The 25,795-nt window shown below is 45.5% G+C and overlaps 1 protein-coding gene across 1 annotated transcript; it reads left to right on the forward strand.

Annotated features, from left to right (window-relative positions):
• The first annotated feature begins 489 nt into the window (after positions 1-489).
• LOC143561544 (zinc finger protein CONSTANS-LIKE 3-like) lies at positions 490-24,192 on the forward strand. Its single transcript, XM_077049599.1, has 3 exons — positions 490-1,201; positions 2,139-2,421; positions 24,044-24,192. Exons 1-3 carry the CDS (start codon positions 509-511, stop codon positions 24,097-24,099), a joined length of 1,032 nt encoding a protein of 343 aa, XP_076905714.1. The 5' UTR covers positions 490-508; the 3' UTR covers positions 24,100-24,192.
• The last annotated feature ends 1,603 nt before the right edge of the window (positions 24,193-25,795 follow it).

A 25,795-nucleotide genomic window follows, 5' to 3' on the forward strand; every position in this document is an offset into this window, starting at 1 on the left:
ATATGTATACCTTATAGTAATCAATAATTATCAAAACGTTTCTTTTTTTACTAAGCATAGACTCTTTTCAAGGATAAATCCGTTCTCCCACATTTTAGTCATGATCGACCGAGATTGGTTTGTTTAGCTTAATATGGCTTGACTCATTTTGAGATGTATAATCAAAACTTGACTCGACGAGTCATTAACTTTTCAACAGCAACACACCCTCCCTAGTCCCTATTTATACACTACCTAAAACCATTGTATCTTTTTTACCATTGAGGTTAATCTAGACTTCGGATACGCCTTTAACGAATATATTAACAAACATCCAAATGTCCTAATTGAAAGTTAAAAGTGTTAATTTCTAAGAGTAAACACCAAAACTCGCGCCTTTAACGAATATATTAACAAACATCCAAATGGTTCAACCCGTCATTCGCAATCCACCTTACTCGGATAACTTCACTAGATATCAGAGAGAGAAAATAATCACTCCCAACCAACAAACACACACGCCTTCAGAATGGCTGCAACCCTCCGCGACTCCTGCAAAACGACTTCCGCCAGCTTATTCTGCAAAGCAGACTCCGCCTACCTCTGCATACCATGCGACGGCAACGTTCACGCCGCCAACAAGCTCGCCTCTCGCCACGAACGCCTGTGGATGTCTGACGTATGCGAACAAGCTCCGGCAACCGTCACCTGCAAGGCCGACTCCGCCGCGTTATGCGCCACATGTGACCGTGATATTCACTCCGCTAATCCTCTAGCTCGCCGCCACGAGCGGTTTCCGGTTGTTCCGGTTACCGATCTCGCCACCGCGGCGGCGGCGAAGGGTAGTTACGGAGGAGTAGACAGCAACGATGAAGCTGAGGAAGCGGAAGCTGCCTTGTGGCTGCTTCCGAATCCGAATATTAATAAAATCGTTAATGGATCTAATGATGATGATGATGATGATAATAATAATAATAATTTGACTGGATTGGAATCGGAGTATTTGTGTAAGGATATAGATCTGCGTCGAAAAGTTAATCGGATCGGATACGGTTCACAATCAGACGGTGTTGTACCGGTACAGAGTAATGTTAATAATCATCAGTTCAAAATTTCATCATACACACACGATGTAGTGGAAGGTGTACCTGCATATGATGTTGATTATGTCGTCTCTAAACCGGTTATGTACAATTTTGCATATCAGTCGATCGGCCAAAGCGTAAGTTTAATCCGAATGGTCTCGGATTTTCTGGTTTCGTTGAATAATAGGCCTGTAAACGGACCGAAAGTGTTGGTAATCAGACTTTGGAACTCACATAAAATTGCTGGAGACACTCTACTTTCATTCAATACCAAAGAAAGGTTTAAATAGTACAAGGAAACAAAATAACCACCGGATAACTAACTACCACTAACATAGCACGTACCACCTAAAGACCAGGACACGAAACCCACGAATACATTAAACAAATACTGAATAAATAAACTAAGAGGACTTAATTTTCGGCAGACTCTTTTTCATAATGCACGACGACTATTGGTGACTCAGCTCCATGACTCCATTACTTGACTAAAAAGAAAAGACCACGTGCTTTGAATTTATTCCAACAGAAAGTTCATAAACAGTTTGAGGTGAAGTTCGTTTACTTAATAAACGATCATGAATATATTTTATTATTCATTTAATTAAACAAACGAACATGAACATAACTTTTGTTTGTTCATATATATTCATGAACATCCGTTTAAGTTTGTATTCGTTTACGTTCTTGAGCTGTTTGTTTAGATTTTAAGCGTACGAATATGAACAAACACGAACACGCATTTTGTTCATTCATTTATGGTCATGAACATCCGTCTGTGTTCGTTTAAGTTTGTTTGTGTTCATTTCAGGTCGTGAAATGTTCGTTTAGGTTTTAAACGAACGAACACACGTTTTGTCCGTTTAAGTTTGTTTGTTTGTGTTCTTTTACATTTGAACTGTTTGTACAAACACGGAAAATGCTTGTTTTCTTAATAAACGAATATGAACACAGAAATTTGTTCGATTATATATTCGTGTTCATGTTCGATTATATGCCTCATTTATGTTCGTTCGATTAGTTAACAAACTTATTGTATAACAGTTACTAATCATATAAACTTGTTATTATCAGGTATCATCATCTTCACTAGAATTTGAAGTAGGCGTTGTTCCGGACCACAACACAGCAATACCGGATGCATTAAACAACAACAACCACCACCAATCATCAACGGAGGTTTATCCAACTCCGTTAATAGGACCTGACCGAGAAGCCAGAGTGTTAAGGTACAAAGAAAAGAAGAAGAACAGGAAGTTTGAGAAGACGATTCAGTACGCTTCGAGGAAGGCCTACGCAGAGACGAGGCCGAGAATCAAAGGAAGATTTGCTAAGAGAAGTGAAATGGATGTTGAAGGTTGAAGAGGTAGGTCCCAGCAGAGCCCAGTTGGACCCGCAAGACTCACCTTGAACAGGGACGTCTGCGCAACGACCAACTGCTCCAGCAGGACCCACCATGCTCAGAGAACCTTACGCGCAGTACGCCAGCTGTACCTGCAGGGAAAGCCTCCCAATGGTGAAGTACCCCGCCTGTTCCCGCAGCTGCGGATACAAGCCATCAGGGAAGGCTACCCGCACTAACAGCAAGGCTACACGCACAAGGCATTAGCTACTTCAGTAGTCACATGAAGGAATGAGCAAGGCGGGAACACTCACGCCTAAATGAGCCAGTCCGTATGCTTCTGGAAGATCTTTCGTACTATACCTACTAAGGTATGGGCAGAACAGACGATTTGACCAGAACAGCCCGTGAACCAATCACAGGGTGACAGCTCACCGACAACAGTACGAGGAGGAGCACCCTCTAGTACTGTTTGTCACTATTAGCCGCTGCCTACTCACCAACCCTTACAATGGGACGTGCGCAGCCTACAGTTGGTGGAACAGTGCGTAGCCGGCAGTAAAGGAACAGTGTACAGCCGACCTTGTTACTGTTGGCCGTAGCCTATCCACCAACCAGCATGGCCTGTGCGTAGTCCACTGTTGGTAGAACAGGAATACTATTCAGCCGGCTGTTGTAACACCCCGACCAAAGGCGGATTATACATCGGGGCGCCACATATTGCTTCATTACTCGCGACACTATTGGTGTCAATATTTATTAATACACATTTTATCGCGCACGCGCAGCGGGAAAAATAAAGAACATAAATCAAACATAAATCAATATATTATAAATTATAACATTCAAACAACATTAACTTGTCTTGATACATTTTAATTCTAGGTCCAAAAGTAAAAACGTCCTACGTGTCCACAAGCTCCAAAACAGCTACTGCAAACCTGAACATGTGTTAAAATAAACGTCAAACACTTGCGTGTTGGTGAGAAATCAAGTTTAATAGATAATCATAGATAATCACAGTAAATCTGCGCGCAACACGTGTATGTCTAGAGTTTAACAAGGGTGTAATCAGATTGTGATCAAGCCTAAGATAGTTCATAGATCATAGTTCAATCCATGCTCCCAATTGAGCATAAAAACGAGAAAACATCTGTGCAAGTGTAAACCAAGAAAACCGTAAACGATAGGTCTCCCGTGTTCAACTAATGGTACCAACGGAACTGCGGAATAGGCCGAACAAAGCGGTTAATGATACACACATACAAATAAACAGCCAAGTAAACGTCCTCAACACATGGGATACTGCGCGACTAAAGTTCGTAAACAAGTTTAAGACTCAAGTTTTGTATGAACACATGAACATCCCAAAGCGTTTAAAATAAAAAGGGATTAGATACGAGATAACTCACATGATAAACGATGCGGTGATAGATAAAGCAAGAACCAACTTTAAACAAGCACAAGTTAACCTATAAATAAGATTATTGTTTTAACGATTGGTTTTAAGTCTTGATTATAAGTTAGCATAATTAATAAGTAAATTATTATATATACATATATACATTACCGGAAAAGCAGGGCAGAACGGAGGAAGACGGAGGCGGAGAGGGAGGCGGCAGGAGGACAACGGCAGAGAGCAAAAAGGGAGGAAGAGATAATAAGTGTAGTGTGTGAAGTGTTAAGAAAATAGTACTATATATAGGCAAACCCTAGGGGACACAAACCCTAGAAAAGATCTCCAAAAGTAAAAGATTCCAAAAGCAAAAGATATGGAAAGATATGGCAGCTGCAGGGGGCAAAGGAAAAGCTGACAGGGAACAGTAAAAAGCATGGGCGGGTCAGATAAAGGTACTGGTCAAGCATGGAAAAAGCAGATCTCAAAAGATTATGTCAGTCACTTTATCTGCCAACCAATGGGGTTGGCGCGCATGTTGCGCCGAAAGTAACTTTTCAGACATAAAGCAGATTAGGTCAACAGCTCAAAAGATAAGACAACACAAAAGCAAACGGCTAGATTAAACAGAAGAAAACTCAAAGGGTTTAGCGCGAGAAGGCTAAGGCGCGAAGGCAGACACAGAAGGTCATGAGAGCGCGAGCGCGAAGGCAGACAGAACCAACCTTAACGCGTCGCGGAAAGAACTACCATTTCTAAGCGCGCCGCGGGAAGAATCACATTTCTTAGCGCGCCGCGGGAGGAACTAAAATTCCTAGCGCGCCGCGGGAAGAACTATAATTCTTCGCGCGTCGAGGGATGAACTACGATTCTTAGCGCGCTGCGAGAAGAACTACAATCCTTAGCGCGTCGCGGGAAGAACTACCGTTCTTAGCGCGCTGCGAGAAGACTTACAATTCTTAGCGCGCTGCGAGAAGAGTTCGTCTCGCGTATCGCTGAAACAGGTGGTCTTCACGCAGGATTCCTTGTAAGGGGTCTGGCGCGTGGAGCTGCGCAGACAACCTTAGGCGGGAAGGAACAAAGGACAAGCAAAGAGTTAGAAGAAAAGAGGGAAACAAGGCTTAAGGGCGGGACAGCGACAAGAAGGCGGAAAGAGAGAAGAGGGATGGGACGGCGGAAAGGAAAAGAGAGAAAGAGGCGGGAAGGAAAATATATATTTTATTATTAAAAGTAAAATACAAGTATAAATATTAAATAATAAAAGAGAGATCGGGTCAGAGAAACGGGTACCTGGGTCGGGTCGGATCGGGGCAGATGTCACAGTCTCCCCTACTTTAAGAAATTTCGTCCCGAAATTTATCTCGAAGTAGGTTGCGCAGAGAACAGGTGCGGGTACTTGATCTTCATTTGATCTTCCCTTTCCCATGTAAACTCGGCTCCGCGCTTGGACTCCCAACGAACTTTCACGATAGGGATACGACTGCGCTTGGTTTGCTTAACCTCGCGATCCATAATCTCAACAGGCTTCTCAACGAAATGCATAGTTTCATCAACTTGAACTTCATCAAGCGGAATGTGAAGGTTCTCGTCAGCTAAACACTTCTTGAGATTGGATACATGGAACGTTGGATGCACATTACTGAGCGCGGGCGGCAGGTCAAGTCTGTAGGCAACTTTTCCCACACGCGCGAGAATCTTGAATGGACCAACATAACGAGGAGCAAGCTTACCTTTCTTCCCAAAGCGGACAACACCCTTCCAAGGCGACACTTTGAGGAGAACAAGATCACCAACTTGAAATTCGAGAGGCTTTCGCCTACGATCTGCGTAACTCTTCTGTCGGCTTCTGGCAGTCAGCAAATGATCACGGATCTTGGCGATTTTATCGGTTGTCTCTTGAACAAGTTCGGGTCCTGTGATTTGAGTTTCACCCACTTCGCTCCAACAAATCGGGGAGCGGCACTTACGACCGTAAAGTGCTTCAAATGGGGCCATACCGATACTGGAATGATAGCTGTTATTATAAGAGAACTCGATCAAAGGCAGGTGTGAATCCCAATTACCTCCAAAATCAAGAACACAAGATCGGAGCATATCCTCAAGAGTTTGAATAGTTCGCTCAGACTGACCGTCAGTCTGAGGATGATATGCTGTACTCATGTCCAAGCGAGTTCCTAGAGCAGATTGGAGAGATTTCCAAAAGCGAGATATAAAACGGCCATCGCGATCGGATATGATGCTCAAAGGAGTACCATGGCGGCAGACAATTTCCTTGACATAAAGCTGCGCGAGATGCTCAACACGGTAGTTTTCACGAATGGGCAGAAAGTGAGCAGATTTAGTCAATCGATCCACTATTACCCAGATGCTATCATGTTTGCTTGCTGTCAAAGGTAACTTGGTAATAAAGTCCATCGCTATACCTTCCCATTTCCACGTAGGAATTTCTGGTTGTTCGAGCAAACCAGATGGGCGTTGGTGTTCAGCTTTAACTTTAGAACAAGTCAGGCACTTAGCTACGAACACAGCAATATCCTTTTTCATACCGGGCCACCAATAAGTTATGCGCAAATCCTTGTACATCTTATCAGCGCCGGGATGAATAGAATACCGAGATTTGTGCGCTTCACTCAGGATATCAGCGCGAAGATTCACATCACAAGGGATCCAGATGCGATTGAGATAGCAGAGAATTCCACTCAGATTAGGGACAAAGAGTGCTTCCGCGCCACACGCTAACTCGGCGCGAAGGTTACCATTACTGATAGATGCGCGCTGCGCGTCACGAATACGCGATTCAAGGTTGCCTTGAATCGGCGCGAAGTGAAGCTGGGTGCGCGGCAAGATACAGTTAAGTTGGCAGGGTTTTCGGCTGAGCGCATCGGCTACCACATTAGCCTTACCAGGATGATACCGGATCTCACAATCGTAATCGCTGATGAGTTCGTTCCATCGGCGTTGCCTCATGTTAAGTTCCTTTTGACCAAAGATATGCTGAAGGCTTTTATGGTCAGTGTAGAGGATACACTTAGTACCATAAAGGTAGTGTCTCCAGATCTTCAAGGCAAAAACAACTGCACCAAGTTCGAGGTCGTGAGTTGTATAATTCTTTTCATGAACCTTAAGTTGCCTTGATGCGTAAGCGATAACCTTGCCTCGTTGCATAAGAACACAACCGAGACCTTGGTTGGATGCATCGCAATACACGACAAAATCATCATTACCCTCAGGTAGCGCAAGAACAGGAGCTTCACACAACAAACGCTTGAGCGTCAGAAAGGCTTCATCTTGCTTCGAGCCCCAAATATACGGTTTACCTTTGTGCGTCAGAGCTGTTAAAGGCAAAGCGATCTTCGAGAAGTTTGAAATGAAGCGCCGGTAATAACCAGCTAAGCCCAGAAAGGAACGGATCTCAGAAGGAGAGGATGGCGTAATCCAGTTCTTGATTGCTTCAATCTTGGATGGGTCGACATGAATACCCATCTTGTTTACAACATGACCAAGAAACTGTACTTCATCAGACCAAAATTCACACTTGGAAAGCTTAGCATAGAGTTGCTCGGCTCTAAGCTTTTGCAATACCAATCGGAGATGTTGCTCATGCTCGGTCTTGGTCTTAGAATACACCAGAACATCATCGATAAACACGATCACGAATTTATCCAAGAAAGGCCTACACACCCGATTCATTAGATCCATGAAAACGGCGGGTGCGTTGGTTAGACCGAAGGACATGACCAAGAATTCAAAATGGCCATAACGAGTACGAAAAGCAGTCTTCGGAACATCTTCATCGCGGATACGCAACTGATGATAACCAGAACGGAGATCGATCTTCGAGAAACAGGAGGCACCTTGGAGTTGATCAAAGAGGTCGTCAATACGCGGTAAGGGATACCGGTTTTTAATGGTGAGTTTGTTCAACTCGCGGTAATCAATACACATGCGAAACGATCCATCTTTCTTTTTAACGAACAACACCGGAGCACCCCAGGGCGAAGAGCTAGGGCGAATGAATCCTTTAGCAGTCAACTCTTGGAGTTGGCTGGCCAATTCTTGCATCTCAGCGGGTGCAAGACGGTAAGGAGATTTGGCTACGGGGGAAGCACCAGGGACAAGATCAACACGAAACTCGACTTCACGAGCGGGAGGGATACCAGGAAGATCATCAGGAAAAACTTCAGGAAAATCACGCACAACAGGGATATCGCGAAGCTTCTTTCCTTCATCGGGTTTAACCACATGGGCTAGAAATGCAATACACTTCTTCCGCATGAGTCTTTGGGCTTCGGCGCAAGACATAAGTTTAAGACCACTGGAGGGTTTTTCGCCGTAGATGTGAAGATCACCATTTTCTCGAGGTATGCGAATCAATTTCTTGGCGCAAATAACTTCGGCGCGATTCTTCGAGAGCCAGTCCATACCAATAATAACATCAAAGCTCCCAAGAGGCATGGGGATGAGGTCGATCAGAAAATCGTTTTCGTTAAGGTTAAGCGTGCAATCTTTAATCACAGAGTTAATTAAAACAGTTTCACCGTTAGCCAATTCAACTGAAAAATTATCTTTTAAATCGTTGCGCGGTCGCGCAAGCTTCTGCTCGAAGGCGCGAGAAATAAAACTTCGATCGGCGCCAGTATCAAAAAGTACAGAAGCATAAAATCCGTTAAGCAAAAATGTACCATTAACTACGTCGTTATTCGCTTGCGCTTGGTGCGCGGTTATGTTAAAAGCTCGGCCACGCGTCACTTGGTTCGAAATTTGGTTCACCGGATTCGCTTGAGTAATCTGAACTTGTAGCCTTGGGCACGCGTTCCGGAAATGACTTGGATCACCGCAGTTAAAGCACGATCTGGGTCGTGGGTTTTGGTAAGTTGGCTGTGGGTTCTGCGGGTAAGCTGGTGGTGTTGGCGCAATCGGATTGAAGGGAGGGGTTCTACAGTACTCAACGGAGTGACCTACGCGGCCACATCGGTTACATTGTCGACACGGGACTTGAGGTGGGTGATGAAGTCTACAGGTTGGGCAAAAGGGTTGGTTTCCTGTGTAAGGTTTCTTAGTTGGCGGGGCAGGGAGTGCTGGATTGGTTAAGGCATAGTTGTGGACTACAGGAGGTGCTGGGTAGGTTGACAGTGGGTTAGGCGCGTAAACTGGGGGTTGATAAATGGGTTGTTGGACAATGGGCGGGTTGGTAAGCGCATAGGCTTGTCTGCGCCTACGTTTCTGGTTATGGTTTGAGGGTTCAGGTTTGGTTTCTGCGGGTTCAGGGGCAGTTTTGGTGGGTTTGGTCTTCTCAGTTCCCCGTAGGAACAGGGTTCCTGCTCTGACATGGTTGTCGCTGAGCACAGCGGCCAATTCGATGGCGTCAGAGAGGGTAACTGGGTTTCTGGCCCATACAGAATCTTGAATTTCCATGGGGAGACCCCCAAGGAATTTCTCGATGGCTCGGCGGGAAGGGGTAACAAGGTGAGGGACCAGTAAGCTTAGCTCGTGGAAGCGCGTCGCGTACTCGCGCGCTTCACCGCTGTATTGCTTCAAGTTCCAGAATTCTTCCTCCAGGCGCTTAACTTCGTTGGGAGGGCAGAATTCTCGCGTAAGAATTTCCTTGAATTCCTCCCATGTCATGCTAGAAGCAGCCTCTGCGCCACGCGCATGAGCTACTCCATTCCACCATGTAAGCGCTCTGGATTCCAGGACACTGGAAGCATATAGGGTTCGTCTGTCTGAGGGGCATTGGGTGTGGAGGAAAGCGTTTTCAATCTTCTCAAGCCATTGGAGCATCACGGTGGCTCCTTCAAGACCTGTGAACTTCGGAGGGTTACCCGCATTAAAGGACTTAATGTTATAACTGGTGGTGTTGGTATTGTTTTGGCTCAAAGCTTGGGCTATTGCGGCGGCCATTTCCTGGGAACGTTGCTGTCTACGCATGCGCGAGGCTTCTCTTCTCTGAAATCGGCGAGATAGCGGAGGCATTCTATAAAAATTTTAATTTTAGTTAATATCTTGGTTTTATCGCAAAGTATAACTTTATAAAGCTTGGTTTCACGGAGTTAGATACTATCAAGAGTTAAAGTAAAATAAATGATCCTAAATGCAGACTTAATAAAGGTAACAAATTCGAATCAGAAATCGACAATTCATGTATCACCATGACTTTCCGAATTCCCAATTTAAAATATACGAGTAAACGAGTATTGGAGATTGACGATTCATGTATCACCATGACTTTTCAATCTTCAATATAAAATATACAAGAAAATGAGTATTGGAGGTTGACAATTCATGTATCACCATGACTTTTCAAGTCTCCAACCTCATAACATAATCGTAAATGGAAATTGAAAATCAACTATTCATGTATCACCATGACTTTTCGGATTTTCAAATCCAACAAACGAATATGTAAGTAAAATCAATAAAAATCGAAATTCACAAAAATCGAAATATCGCGGAATAAAATCATATACTGTTCAAGCGCGAGCATATTCATAAATAACGAGTAATTAACAATAAGCGCGCAAACATGAGATTTCTCTCATGCGCGAGAAGGGACTCTTAGGTATTCTAGGCCGTTACGTCTAACCACCTATCCTAAAGTCAACAGCTCTGATACCAATCTGTAACACCCCGACCAAAGGCGGATTATACATCGGGGCGCCACATATTGCTTCATTACTCGCGACACTATTGGTGTCAATATTTATTAATACACATTTTATCGCGCACGCGCAGCGGGAAAAATAAAGAACATAAATCAAACATAAATCAATATATTATAAATTATAACATTCAAACAACATTAACTTGTCTTGATACATTTTAATTCTAGGTCCAAAAGTAAAAACGTCCTACGTGTCCACAAGCTCCAAAACAGCTACTGCAAACCTGAACATGTGTTAAAATAAACGTCAAACACTTGCGTGTTGGTGAGAAATCAAGTTTAATAGATAATCATAGATAATCACAGTAAATCTGCGCGCAACACGTGTATGTCTAGAGTTTAACAAGGGTGTAATCAGATTGTGATCAAGCCTAAGATAGTTCATAGATCATAGTTCAATCCATGCTCCCAATTGAGCATAAAAACGAGAAAACATCTGTGCAAGTGTAAACCAAGAAAACCGTAAACGATAGGTCTCCCGTGTTCAACTAATGGTACCAACGGAACTGCGGAATAGGCCGAACAAAGCGGTTAATGATACACACATACAAATAAACAGCCAAGTAAACGTCCTCAACACATGGGATACTGCGCGACTAAAGTTCGTAAACAAGTTTAAGACTCAAGTTTTGTATGAACACATGAACATCCCAAAGCGTTTAAAATAAAAAGGGATTAGATACGAGATAACTCACATGATAAACGATGCGGTGATAGATAAAGCAAGAACCAACTTTAAACAAGCACAAGTTAACCTATAAATAAGATTATTGTTTTAACGATTGGTTTTAAGTCTTGATTATAAGTTAGCATAATTAATAAGTAAATTATTATATATACATATATACATTACCGGAAAAGCAGGGCAGAACGGAGGAAGACGGAGGCGGAGAGGGAGGCGGCAGGAGGACAACGGCAGAGAGCAAAAAGGGAGGAAGAGATAATAAGTGTAGTGTGTGAAGTGTTAAGAAAATAGTACTATATATAGGCAAACCCTAGGGGACACAAACCCTAGAAAAGATCTCCAAAAGTAAAAGATTCCAAAAGCAAAAGATATGGAAAGATATGGCAGCTGCAGGGGGCAAAGGAAAAGCTGACAGGGAACAGTAAAAAGCATGGGCGGGTCAGATAAAGGTACTGGTCAAGCATGGAAAAAGCAGATCTCAAAAGATTATGTCAGTCACTTTATCTGCCAACCAATGGGGTTGGCGCGCATGTTGCGCCGAAAGTAACTTTTCAGACATAAAGCAGATTAGGTCAACAGCTCAAAAGATAAGACAACACAAAAGCAAACGGCTAGATTAAACAGAAGAAAACTCAAAGGGTTTAGCGCGAGAAGGCTAAGGCGCGAAGGCAGACACAGAAGGTCATGAGAGCGCGAGCGCGAAGGCAGACAGAACCAACCTTAACGCGTCGCGGAAAGAACTACCATTTCTAAGCGCGCCGCGGGAAGAATCACATTTCTTAGCGCGCCGCGGGAGGAACTAAAATTCCTAGCGCGCCGCGGGAAGAACTATAATTCTTCGCGCGTCGAGGGATGAACTACGATTCTTAGCGCGCTGCGAGAAGAACTACAATCCTTAGCGCGTCGCGGGAAGAACTACCGTTCTTAGCGCGCTGCGAGAAGACTTACAATTCTTAGCGCGCTGCGAGAAGAGTTCGTCTCGCGTATCGCTGAAACAGGTGGTCTTCACGCAGGATTCCTTGTAAGGGGTCTGGCGCGTGGAGCTGCGCAGACAACCTTAGGCGGGAAGGAACAAAGGACAAGCAAAGAGTTAGAAGAAAAGAGGGAAACAAGGCTTAAGGGCGGGACAGCGACAAGAAGGCGGAAAGAGAGAAGAGGGATGGGACGGCGGAAAGGAAAAGAGAGAAAGAGGCGGGAAGGAAAATATATATTTTATTATTAAAAGTAAAATACAAGTATAAATATTAAATAATAAAAGAGAGATCGGGTCAGAGAAACGGGTACCTGGGTCGGGTCGGATCGGGGCAGATGTCACAGCTGTACCTTCTGGAAACCTACCTTCGGCTATAAATACTCCAACACCTTGGAATGGTAAGGACATCATCTGATATCTCAATCTTGTCTAGCAATCTCTTAATATACACTTATATTCAGAGCAATCTAGTCTGATTCTCACGCCGGAGGGTGGTCACAAGGAGGAACCCCCCCTTCTCAGTGACGAGCTTACGGTGTCTGTTTTGCAGGTCCCCTGAAGAACAACCTTCTCTGCTGGACCTCATCCTCGTGGGAAACATTACTTAACCCCCAGATTATCTATAATCTGCCCGTGGGTTCATCTAGTGTTTCTTCATTGGCGCCATCCGTGCATAAAAGCTAGAACTGATTATTAGTTTTTTCAAAATTTCTGAAGAAATGGTTAACGTTACTCCGGTCCCAAGGCCAGTAATCGACCAAGAAACCCCGGTAACCACAACCCCAGCAACTGGGGGGAACACCGGCGGTTATACAAATCTTACGAACACTACCCCGACTACCCAAGCCGGGGCAAGTGCAGTAAATATTCCACTGGGGTTCACTGATGCCCAGTTGGAAAAACGAACGAGGGTCCCTCGCCAAAAACTAGATCAAGTGAAGGCGTGGGCCGAAGCACGTCAGAGAGAGTTCCAAGCTGAATTGGATGAACGCTTGCGTTCAGTTCAACAGGCTGACGAATTCGGCAGTACTCGCCAACATCTCAATATGAACAGTGAGTGCGAGTACTCAGACGACGAGAGGGAAGAATCCGATACCGACGCAAACCCTCGCCATAAGGCGAAAGGGAAGCGTAAGGAAACGGACTTCCAACCGAAAAGGAATTTTGGGGAAGCTTTTAAACCAACAAATGCGGAGAGAAACCCGCGTGACTTCTCCAAAACCTTTAGACCAACTGCTACAAATGCAGGAAAGTCAAAGTTCGCAAGGGACATTGCGGAAGCAATCGCCCCGAGAAGTGCCAAACAAATGTCCAACATTGGCACTTATGATGGTCTATCCGACCCAGACGACCACTTGAACAGATTCATTGCGGGGGCAACCGTCAGTAACTGGACGGAACCCACGTGGTGTTATATATTCCAGATGACTCTGGTTGGAGCGGCCAGGGCATGGTTTAATCGTTTACCGGTCCACCACATATATGATTGGGCGGACTTTCAAAACAAGTTCAGCCAGCATTTCAGCCAGCAGAGGAAATATACTGAAGAACAGTGGACGATCCTCAACTGCGTTAGAGAGGAGGATGAATCTTTACTAGACTTCATCACCCGCTTCAACTCCAAAAAGCTAAGTCTCGGCAACATAAGTGAAGATCTTGTTCGCGCCGCTTTCATCCAAGGCGCCGAATACCCAGAGCTTATCCGCACATTGACGGGTAAGGATGGCATGCCATCAACATGGGATGCCATCATGACGGCGGCCAAGCGCTTTGCCGAGACGGAGAAGCAACTGGGAAGGGATCTTCCCCAGAGTACACACCTCTACACGCAGAGGACAAGAGAGAACAATGTTCGGATCGCCCGGCAGAACAAAAAGAGGAAACTAGGTATCTGGCAGTCAAGGGTAAACTTTGACACCTCATCCAGCTCTCACCCTCTTGTTGGCGGAAGAAATCACACACACCCTTCAAGCCAAAAGCACCGGTGGATGCCACTCACCAAAAGCGTCACGGAGATATTTGCCACTGAAAAGCTACCATGGCCAAAAGCTCCAATGATCCGGCAGCGACCTAATGCGGATCAGAGCAAATCCTGTGACTTCCACGGGACAAAAGGTCATGGTACGGAAGAGTGTACATCCTTGAAGGATATTGTTGAAGCATTCGTCAAGGATGGAAGACTGGCACACCTGGTGGCATCAATCAAGAAGGGAGGAAGGAACGACAACCGGTACCGAGGCAACGGACGAAAGCCCGTTGACATCAGCATCAACATGATTCATGGTAATATCAGAGGAAGAAAAAGGCGAACGACAGAACCATGTGCGTGGAAGGAAGCTGAGGTGCGCTTCCCGCGAGTGCCAGGAGGACCCAGCAAAGAAGGCCCTATCGTCATCAAAAGCCAGCTGGGGCACTACATCACTTCTCGCACTCTTGCTGACAACGGCGCCTCGTCAACGGTGATGTACAGGCAGTTCTTCGACAAGCTAGATGACGAAGACAAGGAACGCCTGGAAACGATCTGCGCCTCGATGGAAGGGTTTGATGGCAGCACAAACACCCCCTGAGTATCCTATCTTTCCCCGTCACTCTTACGGATGGGAAACACTCCCGCACAGAAGATGTGGACTTTGTCGTGATGAGGAAGCCACACCACACATACGACATTCTCTTCGGGAGAGACGGGATGGCAAGATTCAACGCCGTGGTATCCTCAGTCCACGGCATGATGGGATGGCCAACAGCTGAGGGTGTAGCGATGATCACCGGCATTCCCCAGGTATGCATCGCATCTGTCTCATCTAAACCCAAACCAAAGATGGCTAAACCAACCATCACCGTACCAGAAAGATGGGCCTTCAACGGCAAGTACCCTGACCAGGCCGTCTCCATTGGCCCAACAATTGTTGATCCTACACGCACCTTACTCAAGCGCTTATTACAAAAAAACGCTGACATCTTCGCGTGGACACCAGCTGACATGACTGGTGTACCCCGAAGTAAGGCAGAGCATAAGCTCAAATGCGATTCGGCTGTTACGCCGATCGTACAAAAGCGCAGAGTAATGGGGCCAGAACAAACTAACGCGTGTAGAACCCAAGTCAAGGAACTCCTTGACGCAGGCATCGTACGCGTTAGTAGATATCAAACTTGGGTTGCAAATCCCGTTATGGTACCGAAGAATAACAAACAATGGCGCATGTGCATAGATTTCAAAGACTTGAACAAAGCATGCCCCAAAGATTGTTATCCGTTACCCGAAATTGATCTTAAGGTGGACTCGTTGGCACCGTTCCGCCTTAAATGCTTCCTGGACGCGTATAAGGGGTACCATCAAATCCACATGGCCGTTGATGATCAGGACAAAACCGCTTTTCGGACGCCCGATGGCACATTTTGTTACCAAATGATGCCATTCGGACTTAAGAATGCCGGGTCCACATACCAACGCCTGATGGACAACCAGTTTCATGCCCAAATTGGGAGGAACTTGGAAGTCTACATGGATGACTTGGTCATCAAAAGCCCTGACCCAGAAGCGATGTTGAAAGACATCGAAGAGACTTTCAACACGCTCAGGAAGATAAACATGAAGCTCAACCCGAGCAAGTGTGCCTTTGGAATGGAAGAAGGGAAGTTCTTGGGGGTCATCGTCACTAAAGATGGCTTCAGAGCGAACCCTGAAAAGGTCGAAGCCATTATCAAAATGGAATCACCTACTACCATCAAACAGGCTCAGACACTGAATGGACGACTAGTGGCACTTAATCGCTTTTTGGCAAACCACGCGGATAAGTCGTTTCCCTTCGTGTCAACGTTGAGAAACTGTTTAAAGAAAACGCACTTCCGTTGGACACCAGAAGCGGAAGCAGCTTTTCAGGAGATTCGGTCACGCTTGATCGAACTCCCAACGCTCACAGCACCAAAAGCGGGAGAGGAGTTAATCCTATACCTTTCCGCAACATATAGAGCAACCGGGGTAGTCCTGCTAGTAGAGCGAAAAGGCATCCAGATGCCAATCTATTATGTCAGCCGTATCCTAACAGACGTAGAAACCCGGTACTCTACCCTCGAAAAATTAGTCTTAGCACTTATACACGCTTCACGCAGGTTAAGACGATATTTCCAGGGTCACCCAATCACCATTCTCTCCAACTTCAAACTTGCAAACGTTCTAGGCAAACCCGAGTTATAGGGACGCCTAGCCAAATGGGCAATTGAGTTGGGGGAGTACGCGATAAAGTATAAGCCAAGACCAGCCATAAAAGGCCAGGTTTTGGCCGACTTTATTGCAGAAGTGCCTGCATCGCGGGAAAAAGAGTGCCAGGAAGAGGCTCAACCCTCTCCAGCACAAGACATCAATGATGTCTGGCGACTCTACACTGATGGAGCAGCCAGTAACGAGGGTTCAGGCGCAGGGCTGAAACTAACCAACCCAGAAGGCCAAGAATACACTTACGCTATTCGACTGGATTTTCCAAGTACGAATAACGAAGCCGAGTATGAGGCATTCTTGGCTGGGCTGAGAATTGCGCGTAAGATGGGAGTGAAAAACTTGGAAGCCCACGTGGATTCCATGTTAGTAGCCAATCAAATCAACGGGACGTACACGGCCGTGAACGACACAATGGCCCTGTACCTCGCACAAGCAAAATCCCTTATGCGCGATTTCAACGACTGCAAAGTCATACACGTCAAGCGAAGTGAAAACAAATCTGCGGATGCGTTAAGCAAGCTTGCATCGTTAGCCTTCAACCACTTAGGAAAGGACATCCGCATTGAACTCCTCGAGACACCTTCGGTCCCGCACAAGGAAATTTGTGTCATCCAAACCGGCACATAAACATGGATGACACCAATAATAAAATACCCTGCGGCAGGTACACTACCAGAGTCAAAAACACAGGCTAGAAAACTACGCTGTAAAGCACTGAATTATCAACTCATCGATGACATCCTTTACAGACGTAACTTTCTTGGCCCACTCTTAAGATGCGTGGACAACCAAGATGCTGACTACCTCCTAAGGGAAGTACACGAAGGCATCTGTGGAGTACACGCAGGTCCCCGCGCTGTTGTAGCTAAGCTAAACAACGCGGGATACTTTTGGCCGGGGATGCATACGGATGCGCTGGCATACATCAGAAAATGCAGGTCTTGCCAGCTTTACGCACCCAACACGCACCGCCCGAAGAATGAACTTGTTCCAGTCACCTCTTCATGGCCATTTCAGAAGTGGGCCATCGATGTGACAGGCCCATTTCCTACAGCAGCAGGAAATGTTCAGTTCCTAGTGGTAGCCATCGACTACTTCACCAAGTGGATAGAAGCAAAACCCTTAGCCCAAACAACCGCGAAACATATCAAAAAGTTTATTTGGGAATTTATTATTTGTCGTTTTGGACTTCCACAGAATTTGGTGAGCGATAACGGCACCAACTTTGCTGACAAGAAGCTACAACAGTGGCTGAAAGAACTTCAAATCACCCACACCTTTACCTCAGTGGCACACCCGCAAGGTAATGGTGAGGTGGAAAGAGCAAATAAAAGCATCGTCGAAGGCATAAAGAAAAGACTCTTGGAACACAGATCCGGCTGGGTGGACGAGCTTCCGCACGTCCTTTGGGCAAACAGAACGCTGAAAAAGGCCAGTATGGGAGAAACCCCGTTCAGCCTCACTTATGGCACTGAAGCCATGGTCCCGGTCGAAATTGGTTTACCCTCACCAAGGGTCTTGATTCAGCCAGAAGACAATGATGCGGAAAGACGGTTGGACCTTATACTAACCGAGGAACGCAGAGACTTAGCCGCAGTGCGTGAAGAGAACTACAAGCGACAAATGCAAAAGTACTACAACACGCGGGTAAAACTCTGCAACTTCAAGGTAGGAGACTACATACTGCGTAACAACGAGGCTTCGAACCAAGAACGCCCAGGAAAGCTGGCCCCGGTCTGGGAAGGGCCATACATCATCAAAGAAGTCCTGGGAAAGGGCGCTTACCGGCTCGAAAGGCTCGATGGCACTCCCATCCCAAGAACATGGAATGGAGCTCAATTACGCAAATGTTATATGTAGATCAATTCCAAACTTGTAAAGAAAAGGCCTAGAGCCACTTCTAATGGAAATGATTCTCCTTTCACAATGTGTTGATAGCCTTACATTTATACTTATGAACTTCCCACACTAATGTGCCGGTATTCACCGCATAAATGGGGGAAGAAGTAAGTCGTTACGTGTGGAAGGCAGCAAAACCCGCATAAACACAACGCTAGAAATCTCAAGTTTTAAGGAAAACCTACACGCAGGTCAGATGTAAGTAAAGTTTAGCCATCCTTGTAAGTGCAAGTGACGGTCTTACCCGCACAATCACGAACAAGGAAGCAAAACTTCAACCTATCATCTACCACGTTCAAAGGTTAACTTATTCTGAACACTTAGAAAATTTCAAAGGAAAAGATGAGGAAAACTTCCACGCAGGTCGGATATAAGTAAAGTTAAGCCATCCTACTAAGTGTAAGTGACGGTCATACCCACACAATCATGAAAGAGGAAGCGAGACAAACTTATAATTTGCCACGTTAAAAAGTTAACTTATCTAAGTACTAAAGAAATTGCTAAGTTAGATCAAAACATGCATAAAATAAACAAGGCAAAGAACTAACACAATCTTTATTTCATCAAATTCAAATATTACAAAGATAGCTATACAAAAGCAAAAAATCTACGCTAATGGTGGAAAGGGATCTTCAGAATCAAGCTTCAGGACCACTTCCACTTGGACCCGCTCCATCAGTAGAGCGTGGCGGTTCAAGGAAAGCTTTAAGGATAGCTAGCCCATCATCAGAAGCAGCGACTTCATTCACTTTCTCCACCACCGGATGCGGGAAGGCGGCATACTGGTTCACTGCTTGGTCATAAACAGCTTCAGTATTCACATCGTACAAAGGGAAGTTGGAAGGCGGGATGCCTTTCTCAACGAACCCTAGACCAAGCAGGAAACCGGCCTTTTCCCCATCCTCATGAGAAGCGTTGAGGGCTGCGCTCATAGCATCGTCATAAGATGTCTCTGAAAAGACCCGATGCACAACCTACAAAGAAAAAATACAAGTATCAGAACCTTTTCTATTTACAAAGAAAAGTGTAAAGACATAGAAAAGCGTAAAGACATGAAAAGCTTACCCGAGACAACGCTTCTCAAAGAAGCCATTCCTTGGCAACCAGAGCTTCTTGGAGGGCGGCTTGAGCTTGGGTACAGGCGCGTTCGGCTTCGCTTTTATTAAGGTTGGCAAGCAACACTTCCTTTGCAGCAGCCTCTTCGACGCCCTTTAGCTTCCGCTCAGTGTGGTCAAGCACGCCCCTCTGGTCCAGGATCTCTTGGAGCTTCTTCGCGTCCTCCATCGCCAAGGCATCATGAGCCTGCTGGAGAGCCTCTAATTTGGCTTTAAGCTCTTCATTCTCCACGCGTAGAGGCTCGGCAACAGCTTCAGCCTTGGTGGCCCTTTCAGTTGCGTTCCTAGCAGTTTCCTTAGCCAGCCGAAGCTGTTCATTAACAGCTTGGGCAGCCTTGGAGCGAGCCTCGAGACGGGCCTGAACCTCAACTTCAAGGGCCTTGAACGCCTTCTCCTTCTCCGCAGCCGCGGCGGAGAGCCTCCTATTCTCCTCCCGGACAGCCCGCGCCTGAGCTACTTCCTGAATGCGAGCTGCTTTTAACTTGTCGTTTTCACGACAAAGCAGCTCGACGCGCGGCTGCATCCGGGCCAGGAGAACCCGAAGCTCATTGCTTAGCCTACCCTCCTGGTAGCTAGCCATGGCTTCCCCCAACGCACCACTGGGAGCAGCGTGACGAGCCCACTCCACGCACTCCACAGGTGTGCGAAGGGTTGTTCCTCGGCGGATGTTCCATCGTGGAACATACACTTCATTGGAATCCGACACTGCAAAAAACAAAAAGCAGTTAGGAAAAGATGATAATATATATATATATATATATATATATATATATATAAATTAGGCCAAAAGAACCCTACGCACCTGTAGGGTCAATAACAGGCCGATAGCCGCCAAACCCGTCACCTGAACCCAAGGGAAATCCGTCCAAGAGGTCAGGAAGATGGGCAGGAGGCAGAGGTTGGCGAGAAGCCCCATGTGTACCTGAAGGATCGGCCGTCGAGGCCGATGACGGAGGAGGCATGGTGAAGTCCGCCGCGGTCGCCGCTGCGGATTCCGCAGCAAACGTAACCGCCGGCTCGGTGAAAGATGCGGTAAAAATGGCACTCACAGCCGGCGGTGACGTCATCACAGCTGGAACAGTCTGCTCAGAGCGAGCAACTGAACCAGCGGAAGCAGGCGCAGGCGCCTGGGTCGTCGCCTCAGGTAGGCTGACCAAGCCTACCGTCATTGGCGGAGAGGTACTCTGCACTCCACCCTGGAATGCGTCAACATCCACGCCTGCACAAAGAAGATAAGTATCAATGATGGAAAACTATGAAGTTAAGACAAAGGAAGTTTGTACTTACGGGTTTTCTTGAGCCTGAAAGTGCGGACGGGCGGGGATGAACCCGATGGAGCCGGCCTCTTCACGCCGGCCACCGTTGTTATACTGGGCTCTCCGGAGGTGACAATCGTTGCAGCCTCCGGAGCGGTCTTATCACCACCGGGATTTCCCGCCACCTCTTCGCTCTCGGTCTCCGAATCAGACCGAGGCGCCGGATCGGCAGTGGAGGCCACCTTCTCCTTCCCCTTCCCGCCAGCGGCCTTCTTCTTCCGCACCAACGGAGGACCATCTGCGGATTCCTCATCAGAACATACGATTAGAGGAATTCCAGCAGAGGTTTCAACATTGAGGGGTTGAGGGTCGAATAGCGCCTTACCTGGCCGCCTGGCGTTAAGGATCTCGTGGCCGAGCGGATAGACCTCCACGAACCGATCCGCCGTTTGCTCTAGGATGGGCAACTCGTTCTCGTCTAGAGCGCGAGTACCCATCCGAGCGGGACCATCAGCCTCCCGCGGGTGCATGAGCGACTACAAGTCGTTCCCCTCTGAAATAAACAGGAAAGAAGTTAGAAGAGATTCTAAATCAACAAAAAGAAACAAGGCATACCTTAAGGAACAGAGTTCGAACCGTATTCGAGGACGATCGGAATCTTTCGCGCATCCGCTTTCTTCCACACCCGGCTCATCCCGAGCATCACCATCCCGGACTCCCCAAACCGGTAAACCGGAGATTGGACCCGGGATATCTTCGAGAACCATTCCGCCTCCTGGTAGTTGGAGGCGTGAAGGCTGGGAAGAGCTTGCCCGTTCTTGAATTTCATGGCAAGGGGGATGGCGCGAGCGGAGATGTAGAAGAACTCCCGCTTCCACGAGCGAAGACTGCGCTCGGTTGCGCAAATCTTCAAACCCTTAATTCGGGTTATCAACGTATACCACCCCTGGATGCACCTCCAAGTGTAAAAGGTCATCAGGCGGTCAACATAGGGCTCAATGCCCAGAATCCGGCACACCCACTCGAAAGTGCCGGATCTTGGCAATCGCCATCGGGTGCACCTCGGTCAGGTGCACACCGTGCCTCTCCAGGACACGGAACACAAACTTTGTCAATGGGAACCTAAGATTCCCATAAACAAAGAATGCAGCATATACCCCGATCTTGCCTCTGGGGGCATCGTACACCGTCTGATGGGGTTCAGGAAACTCAGGCTCGAGAGACTCGAGCATGAACTTCCTGACGACGTACTGATACAGATCGACAGGCAGAGCACACTGGCACTCGCCAGCAGTACTCTTGTCATCGGCTGTAGACTCAAGATCACGAGACGACATCTTGCAGATGAAAGAAAACGATTTCGAGAAAAGGCTCGACTGAAAAGTTGAGTATTCACCGGAAATCGTTCTAAAGATGAAGAGAAAAGTGAAAGTGTGAATTACAAAGAACCCTCTCCCCTTTATATACTAATCGCAATTAATGCGATGAATTTAATGCGGAGGAGAGAGAAATCGAAGGTGCAATGAAACTATGACACGTGGCAAAAAGCAAGCTGGCAACAGCTGTTGAAAGGACGCATACCATTAATTTCGCGGCTACGCGCCCGAAAAATCGGGCCCACGCGCCTGAAAAAGCGTCTGGAATGACCAGGTACTGTCACGTCACCATAACTTCCTGCACGTCCTGACACAGTCAGAAGAAACCGTCGCACGACGTTTCAGAGGTTTGGACTGTTCTTATCCTTTCACCAACTCTTCGAATTTCAAAAAAATTCAAAAAGATTCAAAAGTAAGCGGGAAAATACCCTTTACCTTGGCAACCAAGTAACCATAAGACGGGTGCGGGTTCAGTGTCAAGGCAAAACCCTTCACATACTGAGCACCCGCAGGGAATTGACGCCAGGAATACCTTGGCAACCAAGTAACCATAAGACGGGTGCGGGTACAGTGTCAAGGCAAAACCCTTCACATACTGAGCACCCACAGGGAATGGACGCCAGGAATACCTTGGAAGTAAAGTAACCGTAAGACGAGTGCGGGTACAGTGTCAAGGCAAAACCCTTCACATACTTAGCACTCTGCAGGGAATTCAAACCAAGAAGGATCTTCTGGACCATGCTTGCGGAAACGGAAATAACATCCCCGCATGACGGGAACGTCGAGAACTATATTGTTTGAAACTCTATGATGGGATTGGTGGTTTTAGCATAATTGATCAATATGTTAAAAACTACCAAAACCCCATGGAGAATCCACACAAGTGGGACTCAACGCTCCTGACGTGCGAGGAGGTTACAAACCTACCCGCTTCACACCCAAAGATCAAGCAGAAAAGTCGGGAATTTCTGCGTGACATCAGGAAAACCGCGGGAAGAATCACCACGGAAAACCTAAAAACTAAACCCCTTTTCAAAACCCCTTGCTAAGTCCAAAAATTTACCTCACTTATTAATAATTCATGAGAAGAACATTGGACTGGGGGGACTTGAAGAGGTAGGTCCCAGCAGAGCCCAGTTGGACCCGCAAGACTCACCTTGAATAGGGACGTCTGCGCAACGACCAACTGCTCCAGCAGGACCCACCATGCTCAGAGAACCTTACGCGCAGTACGCCAGCTGTACCTGCAGGGAAAGCCTCCCAATGGTGAAGTACCCCGCCTGTTCCCGCAGCTGCGGATACAAGCCATCAGGGAAGGCTACCCGCACTAACAGCAAGGCTACACGCACAAGGCATTAGCTACTTCAGTAGTCACATGAAGGAATGAGCAAGGCGGGAACACTCCCGCCTAAATGAGCCAGTCCGTATGCTTCTGGAAGATCTTTCGTACTATACCTACTAAGGTATGGGCAGAACAGCCCGTGAACCAATCACAGGGTGACAGCTCACCGACAACAGTACGAGGAGGAGCACCCTCTAGTACTGTTTGTCACTATTAGCCGCTGCCTACTCACCAACCCTTACAATGGGACGTGCGCAGCCTACAGTTGGTGGAACAGTGCGTAGCCGGCAGTAAAGGAACAGTGTACAGCCGACCTTGTTACTGTTGGCCGTAGCCTATCCACCAACCAGCATGGCCTGTGCGTAGTCCACTGTTGGTAGAACAGGAATACTATTCAGCCGGCTGTACCTTCTGGAAACCTACCTTCGGCTATAAATACTCCAACACCTTGGAATGGTAAGGACATCATCTGATATCTCAATCTTATCTAGCAATCTCTTAATATACACTTATATTCAGAGCAATCTAGTCTGATTCTCACGCCGGAGGGTGGTCACAAGGAGGAACCCCCCCTTCTCAGTGACGAGCTTACGGTGTCTGTTTTGCAGGTCCCCTGAAGAACAACCTTCTCTGCTGGACCTCATCCTCGTTGGAAACATTACTTAACCCCCAGATTATTTATAATCTGCCCGTGGGTTCATCTAGTGTTTCTTCAAAGGTGATGACACAGTCATCTCGCCGGAATCCTTATACGGCGTTGTTCCATCCTACTAATATTATGTAATACTAATCCTAATGTTTTGTCACTTGTATTTTATGCATTTTGATTAACCTATGTGTAAATATATACCAGGTGTAACTTTTAACTATCCATTTGGCAAGCGCTATGTTGTTAAATATTACATAGTTATTTAGATAATAGACAATGTGTTATGTGCTAACTAGAAAGTGTTAGTTAAAGCATTACTTAGGTATGAATTAATTGAATAATTGTATTACTTGTAACTTGACGTGCATATTACATTTCAACTTGACGTGTAAGAGATTATAAGTCTTTACTTAAATGTCAATGTACTAATAGGTCCCAGTTGATAATGTTATGTCACGTTGTCAACACATCATTCAGTAGATGTCGTTTTCAATATAGAGAAATTATAAGTGTCGGTGAAACATAAAATAGACATCAATGCTGAATTTGCTTTATTATTGTATTTTTTTTGTGATAAGAAGTTTTGGAGGATAAAATGTAAAGAATATTTGAATATATTTTAAACCCTTGTTTCATGTTTGAATATAATTTCAAAGAGAAAAGATCAAATAAGAAGTTTGATTATTCTAAGAAGGCTAGGAAGGAGGGTATTTTTGTCTAATACCTTAATATTGAAAACCCATTTAATTTAATTTCAAAAACCCACTTAATTAAAACCCACTTAAATTTTCACTTATCTCCTACAACCACCACCGCCCACCACCACCTTGCTGGAAAAGTCTTCGGAAAATAAAACACTATGAAAAACACAATGAAAAAGACACAATGTAAAAAACACAATGAAATAAACACTATGAAAATAAAAACACAATTAAATTACACGTAAAAAACACAATGCAAAAAACACAATGCAAAAATAAAACACACTTGTATAACACAATTTTGGTAAAACACACTTTGTAAAAAACCCACGATTTTTTTTATTTTTATATAGCAATATGGTACTCATATAAAAGATAAAAAACACTTGTTATTATGGTGAAATTGTTTTGAAAAAAATGGCGTATAAAAAGTTATGGGAGTTTTAAAATGAAGGGGGTATTTGACATGTGTCTTGCATGTGGAGAGAGAAAGTCAACAAATGTGTTATCCCTATTATGTTTTTACCCTTGTTTTACACTTTATGATCTCTCTAATCTAATCTCAACCATTCAATTCTCAAATGAATGAACAAGATTATTTCCTATCCTTCTTAAAAAAACTAACCTTCTTATTATAACTCAACCCTAATTTCAAATTCTAATATAAAGAAACACCAAGGGCATACGTAGCGCTTAAAATCTCTATGGTACAATTGTCACGTTATGTCATGTTAGTTTTTTATTTGTCACGCTATGTTATGCCGGTTTTTTTTTAAATTTGTAACATTATGTTATGTTTTTTTTATTTGTCACGTTACTTCATGTTGGTTTTTATTTTATAAAATAAATTTCAGTATTTATTTTCCGTTATAATTATTAAATTTCTTTTTAACCTAAAACGATATTAATTAAACTTATTTTTTTTAATCTTTTTTTCTTTCTCATAGCGCCTCCAATTGATTGTTATGTCTTCAAATGTGAGAGACGTGGCATCAATTTGGAGAAGAGACGAAAAAGCGTCATCAAACGGGGACTATGAGAGAGAGAGAGAGAGGTGCATCTGTTAGAGGGGCGAGCCCAGCAGTCTATCCAAAAAACGTTAACACAACTTCATGTGTCA

This window comes from Bidens hawaiensis, unplaced genomic scaffold, assembly GCF_021521415.1.
Source record: "Bidens hawaiensis isolate Kalapana, Puna unplaced genomic scaffold, B.hawaiensis_p1.1 tig00020699_1, whole genome shotgun sequence".
NCBI lineage: Eukaryota > Viridiplantae > Streptophyta > Magnoliopsida > Asterales > Asteraceae > Bidens > Bidens hawaiensis.

Bases quoted from the DNA above. Each gene is read 5' to 3' on its own strand.
- LOC143561544 (XM_077049599.1), top strand. From the start codon at position 509: ATGGCTGCAACCCTCCGCGACTCCTGCAAAACGACTTCCGCCAGCTTA. The intron at 1,202-2,138 runs GTAAGTTTAATC...TGTTATTATCAG, and splicing joins ATCAGTCGATCGGCCAAAGC to GTATCATCATCTTCACTAGA. The intron at 2,422-24,043 runs GTTGAAGAGGTA...GTTTCTTCAAAG, and splicing joins AAGTGAAATGGATGTTGAAG to GTGATGACACAGTCATCTCG.